This window comes from Phoca vitulina, unplaced genomic scaffold, assembly GCF_004348235.1.
Source record: "Phoca vitulina isolate PV1807 unplaced genomic scaffold, GSC_HSeal_1.0 scaffold29, whole genome shotgun sequence".
Classification (NCBI taxonomy): Eukaryota; Metazoa; Chordata; class Mammalia; order Carnivora; family Phocidae; genus Phoca; species Phoca vitulina.
In genome coordinates, this window is record NW_022589732.1 from 13,829,297 (window position 1) to 13,849,275 (window position 19,979).

Sequence of the window (19,979 nt, forward strand, 5' to 3'; positions counted from 1 at the left end):
ACAAAAATGGTACCATTCACTAAAATCTCAAATTATTCATTTGCTCTGAGAAGCCTCAGAGCCAGAGTACTTGGATTTGAATCCTGGCTCCATCACTTCGTAGACATATGACCTTAAGCAGGTTACTTAATCTCTCTGTGCTTCACTTTCCTTGCCTATGAAGTAAGAGTATTAGAGATTTATAATATACATTTGCAAATTAAAGACCCTAAAGAGACCTTTTATAAAGAAACCTATGTACTTTGTTTAGCTTATCATGTTTCCTAAACTTATTTTATTGCAGAATTTTGTGGGGGAGGAAAGTCTACTATAGATGGTTAAGACTGGAACATATGATAATTGATCCCTTAGTTTACTCTAATGTACATGTTGAACTTTTCAGAGCAGCTCTGTCCAACAGAAATACAATAAAGCCACATATGGAATTTTAAATTTTCAGGTAGTCACGTTAAAAAATAGTAGAAACATGAAATTAATTTTTTGAGTTTTTAGTTTGAAATAATTATAGACTCACTGTTACAAAAATCATACATAGAATCCCACAAACCCTTCCCCCACCTTCCCCCAATGATGACAACTTATGTAACTAGTGTAGTGTCAAAGCCAGGAAACTGACATTGGTACACGTTTTATTAGAAACTATGAGACTGGGGCTCCTTGGTTCTCAGTTAAGTTTCACCTCAGATCATGATTTCAGGGTCTTGGGATCAAGCCCTGCATCCAACTCCATGATGGGCTCTGTGCTCAGTGCAGAGCCTGCTTGTCCCTCTCCCTCTGTTCCTCCCTGTGCTCTCTTTCTCTCTCATCAATTTTTTAAAAAAAAATCTTTAAAAAAAAGAAACTGTGAGACTATTCCAGAGTGGCTGTACTTTTTTACATTTCCATCAGCAGTGTATGAGACATCTGGTTTCTACACATTGTCGCTTGCATTACCATATTTTGTGTTAGCTGTTCTAAAAGGTGTGTGGTTATAACTTACTGTAATTTAAATTTGCAGTGAAACTATAAGAATATATTTTTTAACCCAGCATATCCAAAATATTATCATTTTAATATGTAATTAAGATAAAATTATTGATCTATTATACATTCTTGTTGTACTGAGACTTCAAAATCCCATGTTTTATACTTAAAACATCTCACTTCCGACTAACTACATTATTAAAATTTTCATTTAAATTCCAGTTAGTTAAAATATAGTGTAATACTAGTTTCAGGTGTACACTAGAGTGTTTCAACACTTCCATACAACACCTGGTGCTCATCACACTGACTAATCACATTTTAACTGCTAGTGGCTACCATATAGGACGGTGCAGTCCCAGAGCAGCAGGAAGTAGGTAACTAACTTGTAGTCAAGTTATTGAAAAGTATATATTTTTTCTTTACAGGAAATATAACTTTTTAAAAAATCTTTCACAGGAAAGGAATAACAAAACATGCTATTAATCACCATCCTCTTCCAGAGCAACTGAATGAAATTTCTTCTACCAATGACAGCCATGAAAAAGACACAAGTTCCCAAAGGTAATAATATGAAGTGTACTTATTTGCTTATTACACTTGATAATGGCAAAAGTGTTTTTTGGCTTAGGCTCGATATCTAGTCTTGTACTAATGAAACAAAACAAGAACTTTTATCACATTTTCAGTACCATTCAGTTTTCATTCTGGAACAGCTAATGGGAACATCATACTTATAACCCTTGAAAAGTAGTATTATGACATAGTTAAAAGCCAAGACTCAGAAGGAGTCTAACATCTGATTTTTATTTATTTATTTATTTATTTATTAAAGATTTTATTTATTTTTTGACAGAGAGAGAGACAGCGAGAGAGGGAACACAAGCAGGGGGAGTGGGAAAGGGAGAAGCAGGCTTCCCGCCAGGCAGGGAGCCCTATGCAGGGCTTGATCCCAGGACCCTGGGATCAAGACCTGAGCTGAAGGCAGACGCTTAATGACTGAGCCACCCAGGTGTCCCTAACATCTGATTTTTAATTCTGGTTCTGCCACTTATTAGCTGGGTAATAGAGGGCAAGTTACTTAGCAGATAATAATGTCTCTTAACGGGTGTTGTGAATATAAATGAGGTAAAGTATGTAAAACTTGGCACAATGATTGGCATATGGTAAATGAGTAAGTATTAGCTGCAGTTATCATTTTAAGAAACAGCATACTGTAATGTCAAAGAGGGTTCTGAGAAGCAATGTGGTATCACAGAAAAATTATAGTCATAAAAGCTAATTTCAAAACCTAGAACTCAATCTCAGATTGTCTTTAAAATGGGGTTAATTGGGGTGCTTGGCTGGCTCAGTTGGAAGACCATGTAACTCTTGATTTTGGGGTCATGAGTTTGAGCCCCACATTGGGTGTAGAGATTACTTAAATAAATATAACTTAAAACAATTTTTAAATGAGGTTAATTGAGTTCTACATCACCAGGTTGTTGTGAGGATAAAATGGAATTATATCTATAAAAGTGCTTGGTAAACTGTAAAAGTGCCATACAAGTTCAGACATTACTATTCATATTTCTGAAATGTCTTTAGTTTTCAAGGGTAGATGTTGTAAGTGGAATGTTAAAGTATTTGTTGTAAAGTATGACTAGAATTATTTAGAATCACTGTCATCAATTCTATAGGAATTAGACTTTTCCATGATGCTTAAATGTTAAGTTCTTCATTTATTTTTGCTTCTGTGGATATATTTGTATGCATGCTTGTTACCTAGTAAACTGCTGAGTAGTTACTGCTACAGAAACTTGAGGAAGTATAAGAATTTTTCTGTTTTCTCTCTTCCTTCCAAATTGTGCATTTAGTGAGTCTGACATCACACAAGAATCACCTTTTACATCAGCTGACACTGGGAATTCAAGATTTGCTTTTCCAAGCTATACAGGCACAGGGATCTCTACAGAAGGCAGCTCGGACTTCTCCTGGGGCTATGGTGTGAGTTGTATGTTATTGGTCTGATGGAGTGCTTGGGAGACTATTCTGGGAGTTAGGATTTGTCAGTTTTGTCAGTATATTTCATTCCTTCACTCTATGAAGATTGGTTCTTTACATTTTAATACTTCTTATCAGTTTTTACCCTCTTGCAGTATTTGCTCTGTTTTATGGATACAGTAGCTGATCCTTAGAAATGCTTAGTGTTTGACTTAATAGTTGCAGGTTAGTATGGATCTGGGCCCTGGGTCCACTTTTGCTTTGTGTAGTCCACTAATGTGTCTCTCCACCACTGATGTTACCCTGTTGTTTAAACTGTTCTTGGAACTTGATTATTAAGCCACTATAGACTGGGAAAATGATGATGATATATGATTGAATGAAAAAAAGCAGATTAAAAATAGTATGGATAGTGTGGTTCTATTTTGAGTTTACATATATTTTTGCTTATATACATACTAGAAAAAAGGACTAAAGATATCAACCCAAAATGTTTAGTCATTATTTATTAGGTGTTGAGATGAGATTGACTTATTTATTTATTTACTTACTTACTTATGGCTATCTCCCATTATAAAATATTATTTTTAAAAGATCAAAACCTTAAAAGAAAATTCTAAAGTCACATTTTATGCACATTTATTGCCTTGATGCAATAGGTATTTTTATTTGTGTCTTCTTTCAATCTATATTTAATTTGACCTAGCTGTAATCATGGTGTACATACAATGTTATGCTCTGTTTTTTTCACTTAGTATTATTTTGTAAGCACTTTTCCACAATACTGACTTTATACTGTATTGTCAGCAACTTGTTTTCTTTACAAAAGTCTGCTAATTGTTATAATCTATTATTATCACCATGAATTATTTTCCAGTAATTTGAATTTGGTTGTATATACACTTTCCTTTCTTAGTTGTATATGTGCATACTGTTTTGTGGTCTGCTTTTCCATTCACCATTACTCCATATAAATATTTCTTTTACTACTTCCATACATGTCAATTTGAATAGTTATATATAGTTATATAATAGTCCTAATATCATAATTAGAGCTTTCCCTTACCTGATGCTTGAGTTTTCAGTTTTTCTTCATTCATTATTTATTGAGTACATCTGTTGCTAGACAGTGTACTGGGGAATGTAGGGTGAGTGAGACTCACAATTGAATAGTCTAATGAGGGAGAGTGACAAGAGCAAGTAAAATACAAAAGATGAGAAGTGCTCTAAGGAAGATGACAGGGTACTGAACAGGACATTATAGGGGGGGATTTACTTTAGATAGGATTATCAGATAGGGTAGATATGAGATTTACAGATTAAAGAGTTAACCATGTGAAGAGTGAGGAAAGAGCTTTCCCGACAGTTAACCAGCAGCAAGGATGAAAAGAGCTTCATGTTTCCAAGGGAAAGTGGTGTGTTCATGGAACTGAAAAAAGGTCAGTGTGGTTGGGGGATGGTATCAGGCAGAGAAAGCATAAATGAAATCAGAGAGGCAGGCAGGACTAGATGATATAAGGCCATAGGAAAGAATATAAATTTTATCCTAAGGGAATTAATTAATTTGATGGCTTATTGTGAGGTTTTTAGTGTACTAACTATATATTTCCATTAGTTGTTTCTATATTGCAGTTAGTACTTCTTTATAAGTTATGAATGTCATACAAATGTTTCCTTTTCCTTTGCTTTCCTTTTGTCATTTACTGTGTAGCAGATCTTTTTTAATGATCAAATATTACCATTTCACTTTTGATCTTCATCTACTACTTTTTCTTTCTATTACCTTCATTTCTATACTAGTCAGGATTTTATCTTTAGAAAGATGGAATGTTACAGTATTCTTCCTAATAGCGTTTTATAGAATTTGTGTTTATCTTTTTAACTCACCAGACTTTTTTAATAATACATGGTATGAGGTATGAATTAAGTTTTTATGCTGTTGAACCTATTTTGTTTGAGCCCTTTTTCTATATTTGATTTAAAATCATGTAGTTTTCATTGTAGTTTTAAAATATTTAGGGCAAATTTATTGTTCATTAAACAATAAATATTAGTATTTGTGTCCTCTTTACATCTTAAGCTGAATTTTATTTTCACTTGCACCAAATTTTATAAAATATTCATCAGGGATTTAATTGGTCTAGCATTATAACTTTATATTAAATTAGGGAAGGTGTAGAGAGAATTAAAATTTATTGAGTATTTAGTAGATGCCAGGCACTGTGCTGAATACTTTATATACACATTTCAATCATTTCTCATCTTAACATAGTATTCTAGCTAGAAATATAGTCCTTTTATTTAGATCTTTCTTTAATTCTCTTTATTATTTTATTATTTACTTTGAGTAAAATATCTTATTGTAAGTTACAACTGATAGTAAAATTGAAGTTAGTATTTATACATTTTATTTACTTTGGAACTGTCTTGGTGTTTTTCTTCCTTTCAGTTTAATTAATTTGGCCAAATAAATGGCTAAATATATTTATTATTTATAATCATCCTGGAGTTTATATTCTAGGTTTATTTCTTTTAAAATAGTCTAAAATTAAAAAAATACTCTAAAATATAAAGTTAATATAATGTGAAGGAAGACCTTCCTTTTCTATCCTAATTATATCTATTATTAAAAATTTTATAGCCAACAGTCATAAAAGTAGCTAACCCAGTTCTGTTCTATTTTAGCTTTATATGCTTTGGGTTGATATTTTTTTAATAATCGAGTAAGGTTTATTCTAGGAATACAAAGATGGGTCAGTACCTGCAAATGTAGTATATTTAACATCGATGAATTAAATGAAAAAATATCAAACCAATAGATGCTGAAAAAGTATTTGATACATTTCAAAAATCATTCCTTATAAAAATTCTCAGTAAGATAGGAGGAAACCCTTGAGACTTGATGACTATTTGCCAATTGAATAGGAAATACCAGTTTCAATGTCAAAGCACTAAAGTTATTTCAATTAAAATAAGGAATCAAACAAGAATTCTTTATTAAAAAATTTAATTGATTCCTTTGCTAACTTTGTACGTTTTAATTATTTTTATTTTTACATAAAGTTTGTCATATACACTATTTAGTGCCAGTTGTTTTTCCACTTAACAGTATATTTTGAAGAATATCTATTATTATAAAAAATTTACGTTCTTTAATGGCCGCATATTCATTGCTGTTACCAAAAAAATGCTGCATTTATAACACTGTACATATACTATTTTACATAAATGTGAATATATCTGAGGATCAACTTTTAGAGGTGGAATTGCTGGTCAAAAGATGCTTTTGTAATTTTGAAAGCTGTTGCCAGGTTGTTTCTGTAGAAGTTATTCCGATCTGCAGTCTCACCAGGAACATATATGGAAGGGCCTATTTTCCTATACTCTTGACCAAAACAGTGAATTATCATACTTTTTAATCTTTGCCAGACTTTCAGATTTTAAAAAAAGGTATCTGATGCTATTGCATTGGTTAGAAAAAAAAATTTGCATACCGTGTGTGTGTGTGGGTGTTTGTGTGAAAGAGAGAGAGAAATGGCACCCAGATAAGATATAGGCAGTCAGCACCCTACAAGACTCCTAGGTGCCCTCTCTCAACCCCAAAAATAACTGCTATTCTGACCTTTGTCACTAGTTTTTTTTTTTTATTTTTGCCCTTCATATAAATGAAATCATACAATATGTATTCTTTGTATCTGGCTTCTTATGCTCAGCATTATGTTTGGCGAGTTCATACATGATATTGCACATATTTATAGTCTGTGACTTGCCTGTTTATATTTCATATCCATTTATTTTTATTTTTTATTGTTTTCATATTAATTAATAGGAGTTCTTTATCTTTTAGATTAGGGGTCAGTGTACTTTTTTGAGAAAGTATAAATATTTTAGACTTTGCAGGCCCTATCAGACCCTCAGCTCTCACTGTAGTGAGAAGGCAGCCATAGATAATGGGTAAATAAATGGGTGTGACTGTTCCAATGAAACTTTATTTACAAAACAGGCTGTGGGCCAGATCATAGTTTGCTGATCCCTGTTCTAGATGTGTATAACAGAGACTGTCAGATACCTACATTATATCCACTCTCCCCATAGAACTTCAGGTATTATACCCAGTTGAAAATTTATTTCTCAGCCTCTGTTACAGGTAGTGGTAGCTAATGAATTGTATACAAAAGTCAGGAGATAGAGCTTTCTAGAATGCCCTTTTTTCCATTTTACCCCTTTTCTCCTAATTCCTGCCCGGAACATGGAACTATGGCTAAAGGTACAGCAGCCATCTTGGACCATGAAGTGTCACTGAGAATGGAAACAATGGAAGAAACTGAGTCCTTGATGTCCATGGAGCCACTATATCAGCTTTTTAATGCCTACCCATAGACTAATTTTTTTATGAGAAAAATAAACTTTTACTTTGTTTAAGCCACCCTTATTGCTTTTGTTAGTAGTAGAAATCGTACACTCATCCTTTGTTAAATGTATTACAAATATCTTTTCCTAGTATATGGCTTTTATAACTTTCACAATTTTCACATTTAAGTCTATAATTCACCTGGAATTGTTTTCTGTATATGATATACAGCAGGAACATAATTTTCCCATATGGATAATGAATTTTTTTAGTACCATTTATTGACTAGTTCAGGATTTCTGAGCAGGGGCATTTTTGGCATTTTAGGTGTGGCTATTGTACAGAAATGTCTCATGCCTAGCAGGATGTTTAATATTCATGATCCCTTCATATTAAATACCTGGAGCACCCCCTAGTCATTGTGATCACTAAAAATGCACACATACCTTTTCCAACTCTTCCACAGAAGGTGGTATCATTTCCCAGAGAATCACTGCATCCTTTCCCCACTGCTCTGCTATGCTGCCTATGTTATAGATTAAGTTTTAAAATATGAAAGGGTCTGTTCTGTCCTAAACTCATACAACTGGTTTTAATTAAACTATAGCTTTATAATAATCTAAAATATCTGGTAGGGAACTCTTACAGCATTGTTCATAATTGTCTTGGCCAATCCTTTCATGTATGTTAGAATCTGATTGTTAAATTGCGTAGGTCACTTTGGGGAGGACTGCCATCTTAATGATACTGAGTTCGCCTATTCATGAATTTGATATCTAAATCTTTTCATTCTTTTTTATTTATTTAAGTAATCTCTACACCCAGCATGGGGCTTGAACTCATGACCCTGAGATGAAGAGTCACATGCTCTTCTGACTGAGCCAGCCGGGCTCCCCATAAATCTTTTCATTTAATATCAATTTCTTTAATATCTTTTAATAAATTGTTTTAATTTTGTCCATAAAGGTCCATTTGTTGAAGACTTATTCCTAGGTACCTTATATGGTACAATATTAAAAATTACATTTTTAATCTATTTATTGCTGTTATATAGGTGTACAGTACCTGTTTTTCAAGGGAAATGAGTTCTAGGATAATGTTGGCCTTGGCAAAAGTTTATATTCTTTGTCATGTTTTTAAAACTTATAATATTTTACTTATATGTTAATAGATTTCTCATCTATTTAATACTAGATTAAACTTTCCCTGGACTTTTTTTACTGTGATATTCACGTAACATAGAATTCACTCCTTTAAAGTGAACAGTGAAGTGGTTTTTAGTATATTCACAAAGTTGTGCAACCATCACTACTGACTAATTTCAAGACATCTTTATCACTCCCAAAAGAAGTCCATACACATTAGCTGTCACTCCCCAACCCTCCAGTTCCTCAGCCCCCTGAGAACCACCGATCTGCTTTCTGCCTGTGTGGATTTGCCTATTCTGACATTTCATATAAATGAATCATACAATATGTGACCTTTTGTGTCTGGCTTATTTTACCTCACATATTTTCAAGATTTAGCCATGTTTTAGCAAGTATCAGTACTTCTTTTTTTATTGATGAATATAATTCCAAAAATACCAAAATTCTGTTCATCTGTTCATCAGTTGATGGACATTTGGGTTTTCTTTTTTGACTATTATGAATAATGCTACTATGAATATTTGTGTACATATGTTTTGAATATTCTTAGGTATATACCTAGGAGTGGAATTGTTGGATCATATGAAAACTAATTTTTTGAAGAATACATTTATCGTTGATATTTATTGCTATGATTATGTTTTTTAAGGCTTCTAGTTAGTATATAGATAATGTTGATATTTTTCTTGTATTATACAGACATTTCATTGCAGGTATCACATGTATGTCAGAGTAGGTAATTCCTTTGAAATCCATTATTTTGTTTTTAAGGTTGTGTCTTAGTTAATGAAATCCAAGTTTTGAGATCAGAGTTGCAAATGCTACATAGAGTATTTTCTTAAAAACTTGAAACAACCTCAAATTTATAGGAAAGTTACAAGTACAGTACAAAGAACTATCTTTCATGAATAATTTGAGAGTAAGTTACTGACATGATACCCCCTCATACCAAATATTTTTGTGTATTTCCTTCAAACAAGGATACTACATGACCAGAGTATAAGCATCAAATTCTGGAAACTTAACAGTGAAACGTGGCTACCATCTAATCTCTAGACCCCATTAAAATTTCACTAGTTGTCCCAGTAACGTCCTTTATAGCAAAAGTTCACTTAATATTGTTATGTTTCTTTAGTCTCCATCTGGAATAGTTCCTCAATTTGTGATATCACAGATACGAGCTTGTTTTTCTCATTGCATTCTATTTGGTGGCACATGGTTCCATTTGTCCCATTATTGATGATGTTCACTTTGATCACTTAATTAAGGTGTGGTGTCTTACACCTTAATTTTTTTTCTGTTGTTTAAAAGTATTTTATGGAGGGGCGCCTGGGTGGCTCAGGTGATTGAGCTCAGGTTTTGATCCCAGTTGGGTTCCCTGCTTAGGCTCAGGCCATGATCCCAGTTGGGTTCCCTGCTTAGTGGGGAGTCTGCTTCTTCCTCTCCCTTTGCCCCTCCCCCTGCTTGTGCTCTCCCTCTCTCTCTCTCAAATAAATAAAGTTTAAAAAAGAATAAAAGTATTTTGTGGAGAGGTAACTTTGAAATTATGTAGCTACTATCCTATTCCTCATCAAACTTTCAATTTTTGAATTTATTTACATCAGTGTAGACTCATGGATTCCTATTTTATTCAGTTAGTTGTAATATATCATTATCGTTATTTATTTTGAACTTCATACTGTCCCAGCTTTTGGCCAGTAGAATTCCCTTTATACTGGCTTCTGTGCCATTTTGACATGTTATCCTTCTTTGAGCACGTACTTACTTTCTGGCACAAGATACTCCAGGCTTATTTTGTACCTTCTTTGGCCCAGCACTGGAATCAGCCACTTCTCTAAGGAGCCCTGGTTCCTTTTAGTGCCATTTGGAAACAAATATTTGGGTGCTAAGTGTGCCCATCGCTTTTCAGTTGTCCCTGAAAACCCTCTCAGTGGACTGAACTAGGGAATATATGTATTCCTCCTATTCCATTTTGACATGACAAAGTTCATTCTAGTTTTTTCCTTTTTCATATTTGTAACTTCTTCCTTTGATAATAAGAAACCTGGGTTCCATTATCCTTAATATATTTATTTGATAAACCCCCGAATGTAAGCAGTTTCCTACTAATGCCACTGCCTCCTAACCTCTGCAGATACCCTTCTCACTTCACAAATGTTTCAACACCCTGTACTGGGTCACTACCGCCTGCACCCTTTCACCCATTGGATGTTTTTTTCACCCTGCTCAGAGCCAGACACCCAGTGTACTCCTAACTTCCATACTGGCACCTTCTTCACCCTGCTTGGACTGTCGTCTTGTGTGAGGCTGCCTACTCCCCACATAGTAGCCTTCTTCTCTCTATTCTGGTACCAACATTACAAGCTGGCTGCTCTCCCATATGGACATCCTCTTCATCTAACTTGTGCTCCAACACCCTGCAACATCCTGCTCTCCCACCTGAAAACACCTACTGTGTCACTTTTTTTTCAGTCATGCCAGTATATATCCCATTTTACATGCTCTTCTTGTAAGATATTGATACTCCTCCATTCAGAGTTTTTTCCTCTTGAACCTAAATGGACTATTTGCCTCAGTCAGTAGCATGCAGTGAATGTGATGCTATATGATTGTCTAGGTTAGAAGGTAACACAGCTTCTGCTTGCCTCTTTTTCTCTCTCTGGATACTTGACCTTGGAATCCAGCCACCATGTTTTGAGGAAGTTCAGACCAGACCACATGGAAAAACCCATGTGGAGATGAACTGAAGCCCCCAGCTGAAAGCCATCATCAGCTGCCAGACATTGGAGTGAATGAGCATTCAAATGAATTCAGGTCCAAGCCTTCAAGTTTTCAACTGATATCGCAGATGTTGTGGAGAAGAGATAAGACATTCCTGCTGTGATCTATAAAAATTCCTGACCTATGTAAACCTGGGGAGATAATACATGATTGTTGCTATTTTAATTCATTAAGTTTTAGAGTAATTTGTTATACTGCCAAAATAACTAGAACACCCCTCTAGCACTGCTCAGGGTCAGGAAAACTGCTAGATGTTCTCTTCACCCCTGTTGGTTTCCTACCGTACAACAGGCCATCTTCCTACACAGATACCCTCATTATTGTGCTTGGGTTCCAATATCATATACCACGGTGCCCTCCCAGGTTGATGCTTTCCTTATTCTGTTCTGGCTTTGAAACCCCATGTTGGGTGTCTCTTGAGGCATTGGATAACAGGCAGCACATATCCTGAGAGAAAGGAAACTCATAAGGTGAGCCCCTATTTATCCTGGTTCCTGATTGGGGATAATTTTATGACTATGGATTTGTGAGCCAGAGTCCAAACAAGGCATGGTGATTCCATTGTGCTGAGGAACAGAGATCAGAGTTCATGGAAGATGAAGCAGCTGAAATACACAGGGCAGGGGGAGATAAAGAGCACCAGAAATTGTAAATAAGTGGATAAATATAAAAGTCTATTTTTTTGTGATTTCTTATTTATGCAAGATGGAATTTATACTTGTAGAAGTAAAAGATGAGACAAATACAGCTGAAAGGATGGGCGACTGTAAATGGGATTATACTTTTTTTTTTTAATTACATTTGTGAAGTGTCAAGTATCGAGAGAAATGTGAAGTATGAAGAAGGAGGTATGAAGTGGTAAAATATTGACTCTAACTAGACTTTGATAGGTTATGAATGTATATTATTAGTTCTAGAACAAGCATTAAAATTATAAAGAGGGACGCCTGGGTGGCTCAGTCATTAGGCGTCTGCCTTCGGCTCGGGTCATGATCCCAGGGTCCTGGGATGGAGCCCCGCATCAGGCTCTCTGCTCCGCAGGAAGCCTGCTTCTCCCTCTCCCACCCCCTCTGCTTGTGTTCCCTCTCTCACTGTGTCTCTCTCTGTCAAATAAAATCTTAAAAAAAATAAATAAATAAAATAAAATTATAAGAAGAATAAGCTAAGATGCCAATTGGGGAAATAAAATGCAATACTAACAGATATTTGATAATCAAATAAGTCAGGAAAGGAAAAAGAAAAAAGGAAAGGAACAAGAGAGGACCAAAAAACAGAAGGGACAGATGGAAAAGAAATAGCAAGATGGTAGATTTCAACTCAACCATGTCAACAATTAAAACAAATGTAAATGGATTAAACACTCCAATTTTTTTTTTTAAAGATTTTATTTATTTATTTGACAGAGAGAGACACAGTGAGAGAGGGAACACAAGCAGGGGGAGTAGAAGAGGGAGAAGCAGGCTTCCCACCAAGCAGGGAGCCCGATGCAGGGCTCGATTTCAGGACCCTGGGATCATGACCTAGCCCAAGGCAGACTCTTAACGACTGAGCCACCCAGGCACGCCTAAACACTCCAATTAAAAGCAGAGATTGTCAGAATGGATAAAAAAGCAAGACTCAACTGTATACTATGTGGAAGAAATGCACTGTAAATATATAGGCACAAATAGGTTGAAATTTAAAAGATAGAGAAAGATATATCATGAACATAGAAGGCTGACATGGTTATATTAATATGAGACAAAGTAAACGTGAAAACACGGAATTTGTCCTAAGAATATTTCCTAGTGATAAGAGGCAATTTGTTTTAGCTCAGGCTGCCATAACAAGATACCACAGACGGTGGCTTAAACACCAGACACTTACTTTCTCACAGTTCTGGAGGCTAGAAGCCCAAAAGCAAGGTGCCACCCAGATTGGTTTGTGGTGAGGCCTCTCTTCCTAGAATCTGTATCCTCACATGGTCTTTCTTCTAGGCATGTGCACAGGTGGAGAGATCTCTGGTATCTTTTCCTCTTCTTATAAGAACATCAGTCCTATCAGATTAGGGCCCCAACCTTATGACCTCTTTTTTTTCAAATTTTTATTTAAATTCCAGTTAGTTAACATACAGTGTACTCTTTAGTTTCAGGCGTGGAATTTAATGATTCAATACTTACATACAGCACCCCGTGCTCATCACAGCAAGTGCCCTCCTTAATCACCATCACCTATTTAACCCATCCCCCCACCCACCTTCCCTCTGGTAACCATCAGTTTATTCTCTATAGTTAAGAGCTTATGACCTCATTTAACCTTAATTTCCTCTTTCAAAGCTCTGTTTCTAAATATAGCCACATTGTAGGTTAGGCTTCAGTATAGGAATTCACACAGGAATTCAACAGAGGAGGACACAATTCAGTCTATAACACAGTTCACCAGGAAGACATAACAATTCTAAATAAGTACACATCTAATAGTTTCAATATGGATGAAGAAAACTGATAAAATTAAAGAGAGGGATCAATGAATTCACAGTTATTGTTAAAGATTTTAGTAATTAATGGAACAATTAGAAAATCAGTAAAAATATAAAAGATCTGATGCTACACCCAACAAATACAGAGTACATATTCTTCTGAAGCACAAATGTAATGTTCACAAGGACAGACTGTATGGTGGATTGTAAAATGTCTCAATATTGTTCAAAAGACTAAATCTCACAGAGTATATTCTCTGATCACAACAGAATTAGAAACCAGTAACAATAAAATACCTAGAAAAACCCCCAAATATTTGGAAATTAAACAACACACGTCCAAATATCAAATTACAAAGAAAATTAGAGGGTATTTTGAACTATATGATAACAAAAACACAAAATATCAAAATATGTGGATGCTGCTAATGTTTTTACAAGGAAGTTTGTAGCTTTAAACACCTATTTTAGAAAAGAATACAGCTTTGAATGAATTATTTAAGTTTTTACCTTAAGATGCTGGGAAGGATTAAACCCAAAGAATAATAAAAGAAATAATAAAGAACAAAAATCACTGAAATAGAAAACATAAATAAAAGAGAAAATGAACAAATCCAAGAGTTGATCCTTTGAAAAGATTAATAATTGATAAGCCCTCTGGTGATACTGGTCAAGAAAAAGCAAGGAGGGGCACCTGGGTGGCTCAGTCGGTGAAGCGTCTGCCTTCGGCTCAGGTCATGGTCCCAGGGTCCTGGGATCGAGCCCCGCATCGGGCTCCCTGCTCAGCCGAAAGCCTGCCTCTCCCTCTCCCACTCCCCCTGCTTGTGTTCCCTCTCTCGCTGTCTCTCTCTGTCAAATAAATAAATAAAATCTTTAAAAAAAAAAAAGAAAAGAAAAAGCAAGGAAACACAAATTACAAATACCATTAGTGAAAGAGGAAAGATCAGTTCAAGTCCTACAGACATTAAAAGAATATTAATAGTAGGAACAATTTTATGCCAATACATTCTGCAACTTAGATAAAATGGACAAATTCTTTAAAAAATCTGAATAGTTGTAAAGTTCATAAAGAAACTGAATCAAACAACTCTCTTAGAGAAAGCTTTAGGCCTAGCTGGTTTCACTACTGAATCTATCATGCATTTTTTGTGGAAGAAATAACAGTCACACAAACTTTTCCAAAAAATAGCATTTTTAATTCACGTATGAGGCCAGCATAATATTGATGCCGAAGACCTGACAAAAACATATCATAAAAGAAAATTATGAGGTGGGACTTCTAGTATGACAGAATGAATAGCTTGACAAGTCCTCTTCCCCAAAAGCAGCAATAAAACTGGATAAAATGGTCAAAGCAACCATTTTCAGGGCTCTGAAATTGACCAAAGGTACTTAAAACAGCAAAGCAGTTATTCACGAAAATCAGTGGAACCATGTGTTAAGAACAGTGAGAACCTGTTCTACTACAAAGGGACAAGCTGTGCTAACTAGCAGCTTAACCACCAGAATGGAGTGGAACTTGGACAAACTCTATACCCAATGCCATCATCAATAACAGTAGCAAACTCAGTGGCATACAAATGAGGCAAAATAGTGGCTCAGATAGTCTGTGGATTCAGTAGTGGCTAGGGCAAAAAAATGAATTGGCAGACTATCCAGAAATTTATCAAGGAGATCTGGGAAATAAGATAGTCATAGTGCTGGGACGCCTGGGTGGTTCAGTTGGTTAAGCGTCTGCCTTCGACTCAGGTCATGATCCCAGGGTCCTGGGATCTAGTCTCGCATCAGGCTCCTTGCTCAGCGGGGAGCCTGCTTCTTCCTCTGTCTGCTGCTCCCCCTGCTTCTGTGCTCTGCCCCCCCCGACAAATAAATAAATAAAATCTTTAAAAAAAAAAAGATAGTCATAGTGCTCTGATAAACTCTCCACATACCCAAGCAGCATGCAAATATGGAAGAGATCATAAAAGGGCACAGAAATTAAAAGCCAAGGCAGACAAAATAAATAGAATACTACTAGAAACAAAAAGATATTTCATAATGATAAAAAGGCCAATTCATTAGGAAAATAAAGCAATTACAAAATGTATACATATATAACAATCAAGCCTTAAAGTACATGAAGTAAAATTTGACAGAAGTGAAGGAGAAACAGCACAACAATTATAGCAAGGAGACTTCAATACCCTACTCCCAGTACTTGATAGAACAACTAGACAGAAAATCAGCAAGCATCCTGAAGACTCAAACAACACTATTAACCAACTTGACCTAACATTCCACCCAAAGACAACAGAATATATATTCTGTATATATAAAACAAGTCTCATAACTCTACAAGGACTAAAACTATACAAGGTATGTTCTCCAACCATGCTGGAATTAAGTTAGAAATGAACACCTAGAAATTTGGGATATCTCCACATATTTGGAAGTTAAGCAGTTCTCTTTTAATTAACTGATGGACTGAAGAAGAACTCTACAAGGGAAATTAGAAAATATTTTTAATTGAATGAAAAGGGAAAAAATACCAAAATCTGTAAGATGTAGCTCAAGTGGTGCTTAGAGGAAAATTAATAGCTTTAAATCCTATGGGGGGGAAAAATCAAGCTCACAGATGCAGAGAACAGATTGGGGTTGGCCACAGATGGGAGTTGGGGGATGGGCAAAATGGGTGAAGGGAGTCAATATTTAAAAGCTTCCAGTTATAAAATAAATAAGTAATGAGGATGTAATGTACAGCATGGTGACTACAGTTAATAATACCGTATTGCATATTTGAAAGTTGCTAAGAGAGTAGATCTTATCAAGAAAAAAAATTCTGTAACTATGTATGGTGACATATTTTAACTAGATTTATTGTGATCATTTCACAATATATCATTTCACAATATATATAAATATTGAATCATGTTGAACATCTGAAACTAATATAATGTATAATAAGATTTTTAAAATAGAAAAAAAATGTCTACAGAAAAAAGGGTCAATAACATGGGCCTCTACCTTTAGAAACTAAAAAAGAAGAGTAAATAAAAAGCAAGCAGAAGGAAGGAAACAATACAGATTAGAGTAGAAATTAACAAAATACAAAAAAAATAGAGAAAATCAATAAAGTCAAAAGTTGGTTCATTGAAAAAATTCAACAAAATTGACAAGTCTTTAGGTAGTCTGATCAAGAAAAAAGACACAAATTAACAAGATTAGAAGTGAATGAGGGGGGCATAATTATTGACTCTTTAGAAATGAAAAGGACTGGGCGCCTGGGTGGCTCAGTTGGCTAAGCGACTGCTTTTAGCTCAGGTCATGATCCCAGAATACTGGGATCGAGTCCTGCATCGGGCTCCCTGCTCAGCAGGGAGTCTGCTTCTTCCTCTCCCGCTCCCCCCTCTTGTGCTCTCTCTCTCACTCTCTCTCTCTCTCAAATAAATAAATAAAATCTTTTTGGGCGCCTGGGTGGCTCAGTTGTTAAGCAACTGCCTTCGGCTCAGGTCATGGTCCCAGGGTCCTGGGATCGAGTCCCATATCGGGCTCCCTGCTCTGCAGGAAGCCTGCTTCTCCCTCTCCCACTCCCCCTTGCTTGTGTTCCCTCTCTCACTGTGTCTCTCTCTGTCAAATAAATAAATAAAATCTTTAAAAAATAAATAAATAAATAAAATCTTTAAAAAAAAAAAAGAAATGAAAAGGACTAAGGGAATGTAATAAGAAACTTCATGCCAAGAAATTAGATAATTTAAATGTAATTGACAAATTTCTAGAAAGACACGACTGCCCAACTGACTCAAAAAGAAATAAAAAATCCATATAGATCCATAATAATTAAATTAGTAGCTAAAAATCTTCCTACAAAGAAAAACCCAGGCATAAATGGCTTCATTGGTAAATTCTACCAAGTACTTAAAAGAATACATAATAACTATCTTTCATAAACTTGTTCAGAAAATAGAGGAAAGAATACTTCCCAACTCATCCCATGAAGCCAGTATTACCCTGCTACCAAAGCCAGACAAAGACATTACAAATTTCTGTGTGCAAAAAATTCTATAGAATCCATAAAACAAACAAAACTCACTATTAGAACTAATAGAGTTCAACAAGGCCACAAGATACAAAGTCAATATAAAAAATCAGTTGTATTTCTACAATTTCTACAATTACTCAGTGCTCATCATCAGTGTACTCTTAATCTGCTTCACCTATTTCACCCATACCCCCACCTACTTCCCCTCTGGTAACCATCAGTTTGTTCTCTATAGTTAAGAGTCTGTTTCTTGGTTTGTCTTTTTTTTTTCTTTGTTTGTTTTGTTTCTTAAATTTCACATATGAATGAAATCATACAGTATTTGTCTTTCTCTTATTTCACTTAGCATTATACTCTCTAGATCCATCCATGGATCCATCCATTTTTGCAAATGGCAAGATTTCATTCTTTTTTATGGCTGAGTAATATTCCTCTGTGTTTGTGTGTGTGTGTGTGTGTGTGTGTATAGGATATATATATATATATATATATATATAGGATATATATATATATATATATACCACATCTTCTTTATCCACTCATCTATAGATGGACACATGGGTTGCTTCCATATCTTGGCTATTGTAAATAATGCTGCAGTAAACATAGGGGTGCATATATCTTTTTGAATTAGTGTTTTCATAATCTTTGGGTAAATACCCAGTTCCACTTGTCACTTTTATTCAGCATTGTACTGGAGGTTCTAGTCAGTGCAATAAGATAATAGAAGGAAATGAAAAGCATCCACATTGGAAAAGACTAAATAAAACTGTCTTCATTCACAGATGACATGATGTAAAAAATCCTGAAGAGTTCACACTCTTTCTACCCCCACAAAATCTGCTAGAACAAAGAAATAACTTCAGGAAGGTCACAGTATATCAGATCAATTTACAAAAATCAATTATAAATGTGGCATGTTTACATAATAGAATATTATCCAGCCATAAAAAGGAAAGAAGTACTAATACATGCTATACTATGGATGAACCTTAGAAACAGGTTCACTGAAAGAAGCCAAACACAAAAGGCTATGTATTAATATGACTCCCATTTATGCGCAATGTCCAGAAGAGCATATCCAGAGACAAAAAGTAGGTTAGTTGTGACTGGGTAGAAAGAGAAATGGAGGTTTCTTTTCAGGGTGATGAAATTTTCTGGGATTAGATACTGGTGATGGTTGCATAATTGTGAATATACTACAAACCACTGGAAATATACCCCAAACCGCTAACTTGCACACTTTAAAAAGATGAATTTCATGGTATATGAATTGTATCTAAATTTAAAAATCTTTATACACACATTAGTACATGAACAACTCTGAAAATGAAAATAAAAAAATTTAATTCACAGTAGAACAAAAGGGATAAACTTAAAAGCAGCACAAAACTTGTACAAAAGAAGAAAGTTAGAAGACTTACACTATCATATTTCAAAACTTAATAAAATGGTGCTATAATCAAAACAGTGTGGTACTGACATAAGGATAGGCATAATGATCAATGGAACAGAACTGGTAATCCAGAAATAAACCCTTACATTTAGAGTCAATTGATTTTTGACAAAGATGCCAAGGCAATTCAATAGGGAAAGTATCTTTTCCCCATAAATATTGCTGAGACAATTGGATATCCATATGCAAAAAGATGAAATTAGATTCTTAACTCACATCATATAGAAAATTTACTCAAAATTATAAATCTAAACGTAAGAGCAGGGGCGCCTGGGTGGCTCAGTCGTTAAGCGTCTGCCTTCGGCTCAGGTCATGATTCCAGGGTCCTGGGATTGGGCCCCTCATCGGGCTCCCTGCTCGGCGGGAAGCCTGCTTCTCCCTCTCTCACTCCCCCTGCTCCCTCTCTCACTGCCTCTCTCTCTCTCTCTGTCAAATAAATAAATAAAATCTTTAAAAAAATAAATAAATTTAAGAGCAAAAACTGCCAATCTTTTAGGAAAAAATATGAGAAAACCTGCAAGACAACAGTACACAGATATGACACACCAAAAGCACAAGCCTAAAAATGGATAAATTTGACTTCATCAAAATTAAAATCTTTTGTGCTTTCAAATATACCATCAAGGGAATGAAAGGATAAGCCACAGATAGGGAGGAAATATTTGCAATAGTACATATACCTGACAAAGGACTTGTATCCAAAACTTAAAAATTCTATATTAAGAAGACAAAGCAGTTGAAAAAAATGGGCAAAAGACTTGAACTCCATGAAAGAAGATATATATATATATATATATATATATATATATATATATATATAT

At 35.0% G+C, this 19,979-nt stretch overlaps 1 protein-coding gene across 7 annotated transcripts in view; it reads left to right on the forward strand.

Annotated features, from left to right (window-relative positions):
• Positions 1–19,979, forward strand: part of FAM149B1 (family with sequence similarity 149 member B1) — a 77,480-nt gene that overhangs the window by 2,710 nt on the left and 54,791 nt on the right. For 3 of the 7 annotated variants that reach the window (XM_032423737.1, XM_032423736.1, XM_032423739.1), the window contains exons 2-3: positions 1,423–1,527; positions 2,820–2,949. In XM_032423737.1, coding sequence (XP_032279628.1) covers positions 1,423–1,527; positions 2,820–2,949 — 235 coding nt within the window. Of the gene's footprint in view, positions 1–1,391; positions 1,528–2,819; positions 2,950–11,129; positions 11,697–19,979 lie in introns of those variants that run through there. The other 4 variants (XM_032423740.1, XM_032423741.1, XM_032423738.1 and 1 more) reach the window with 4 other exon arrangements.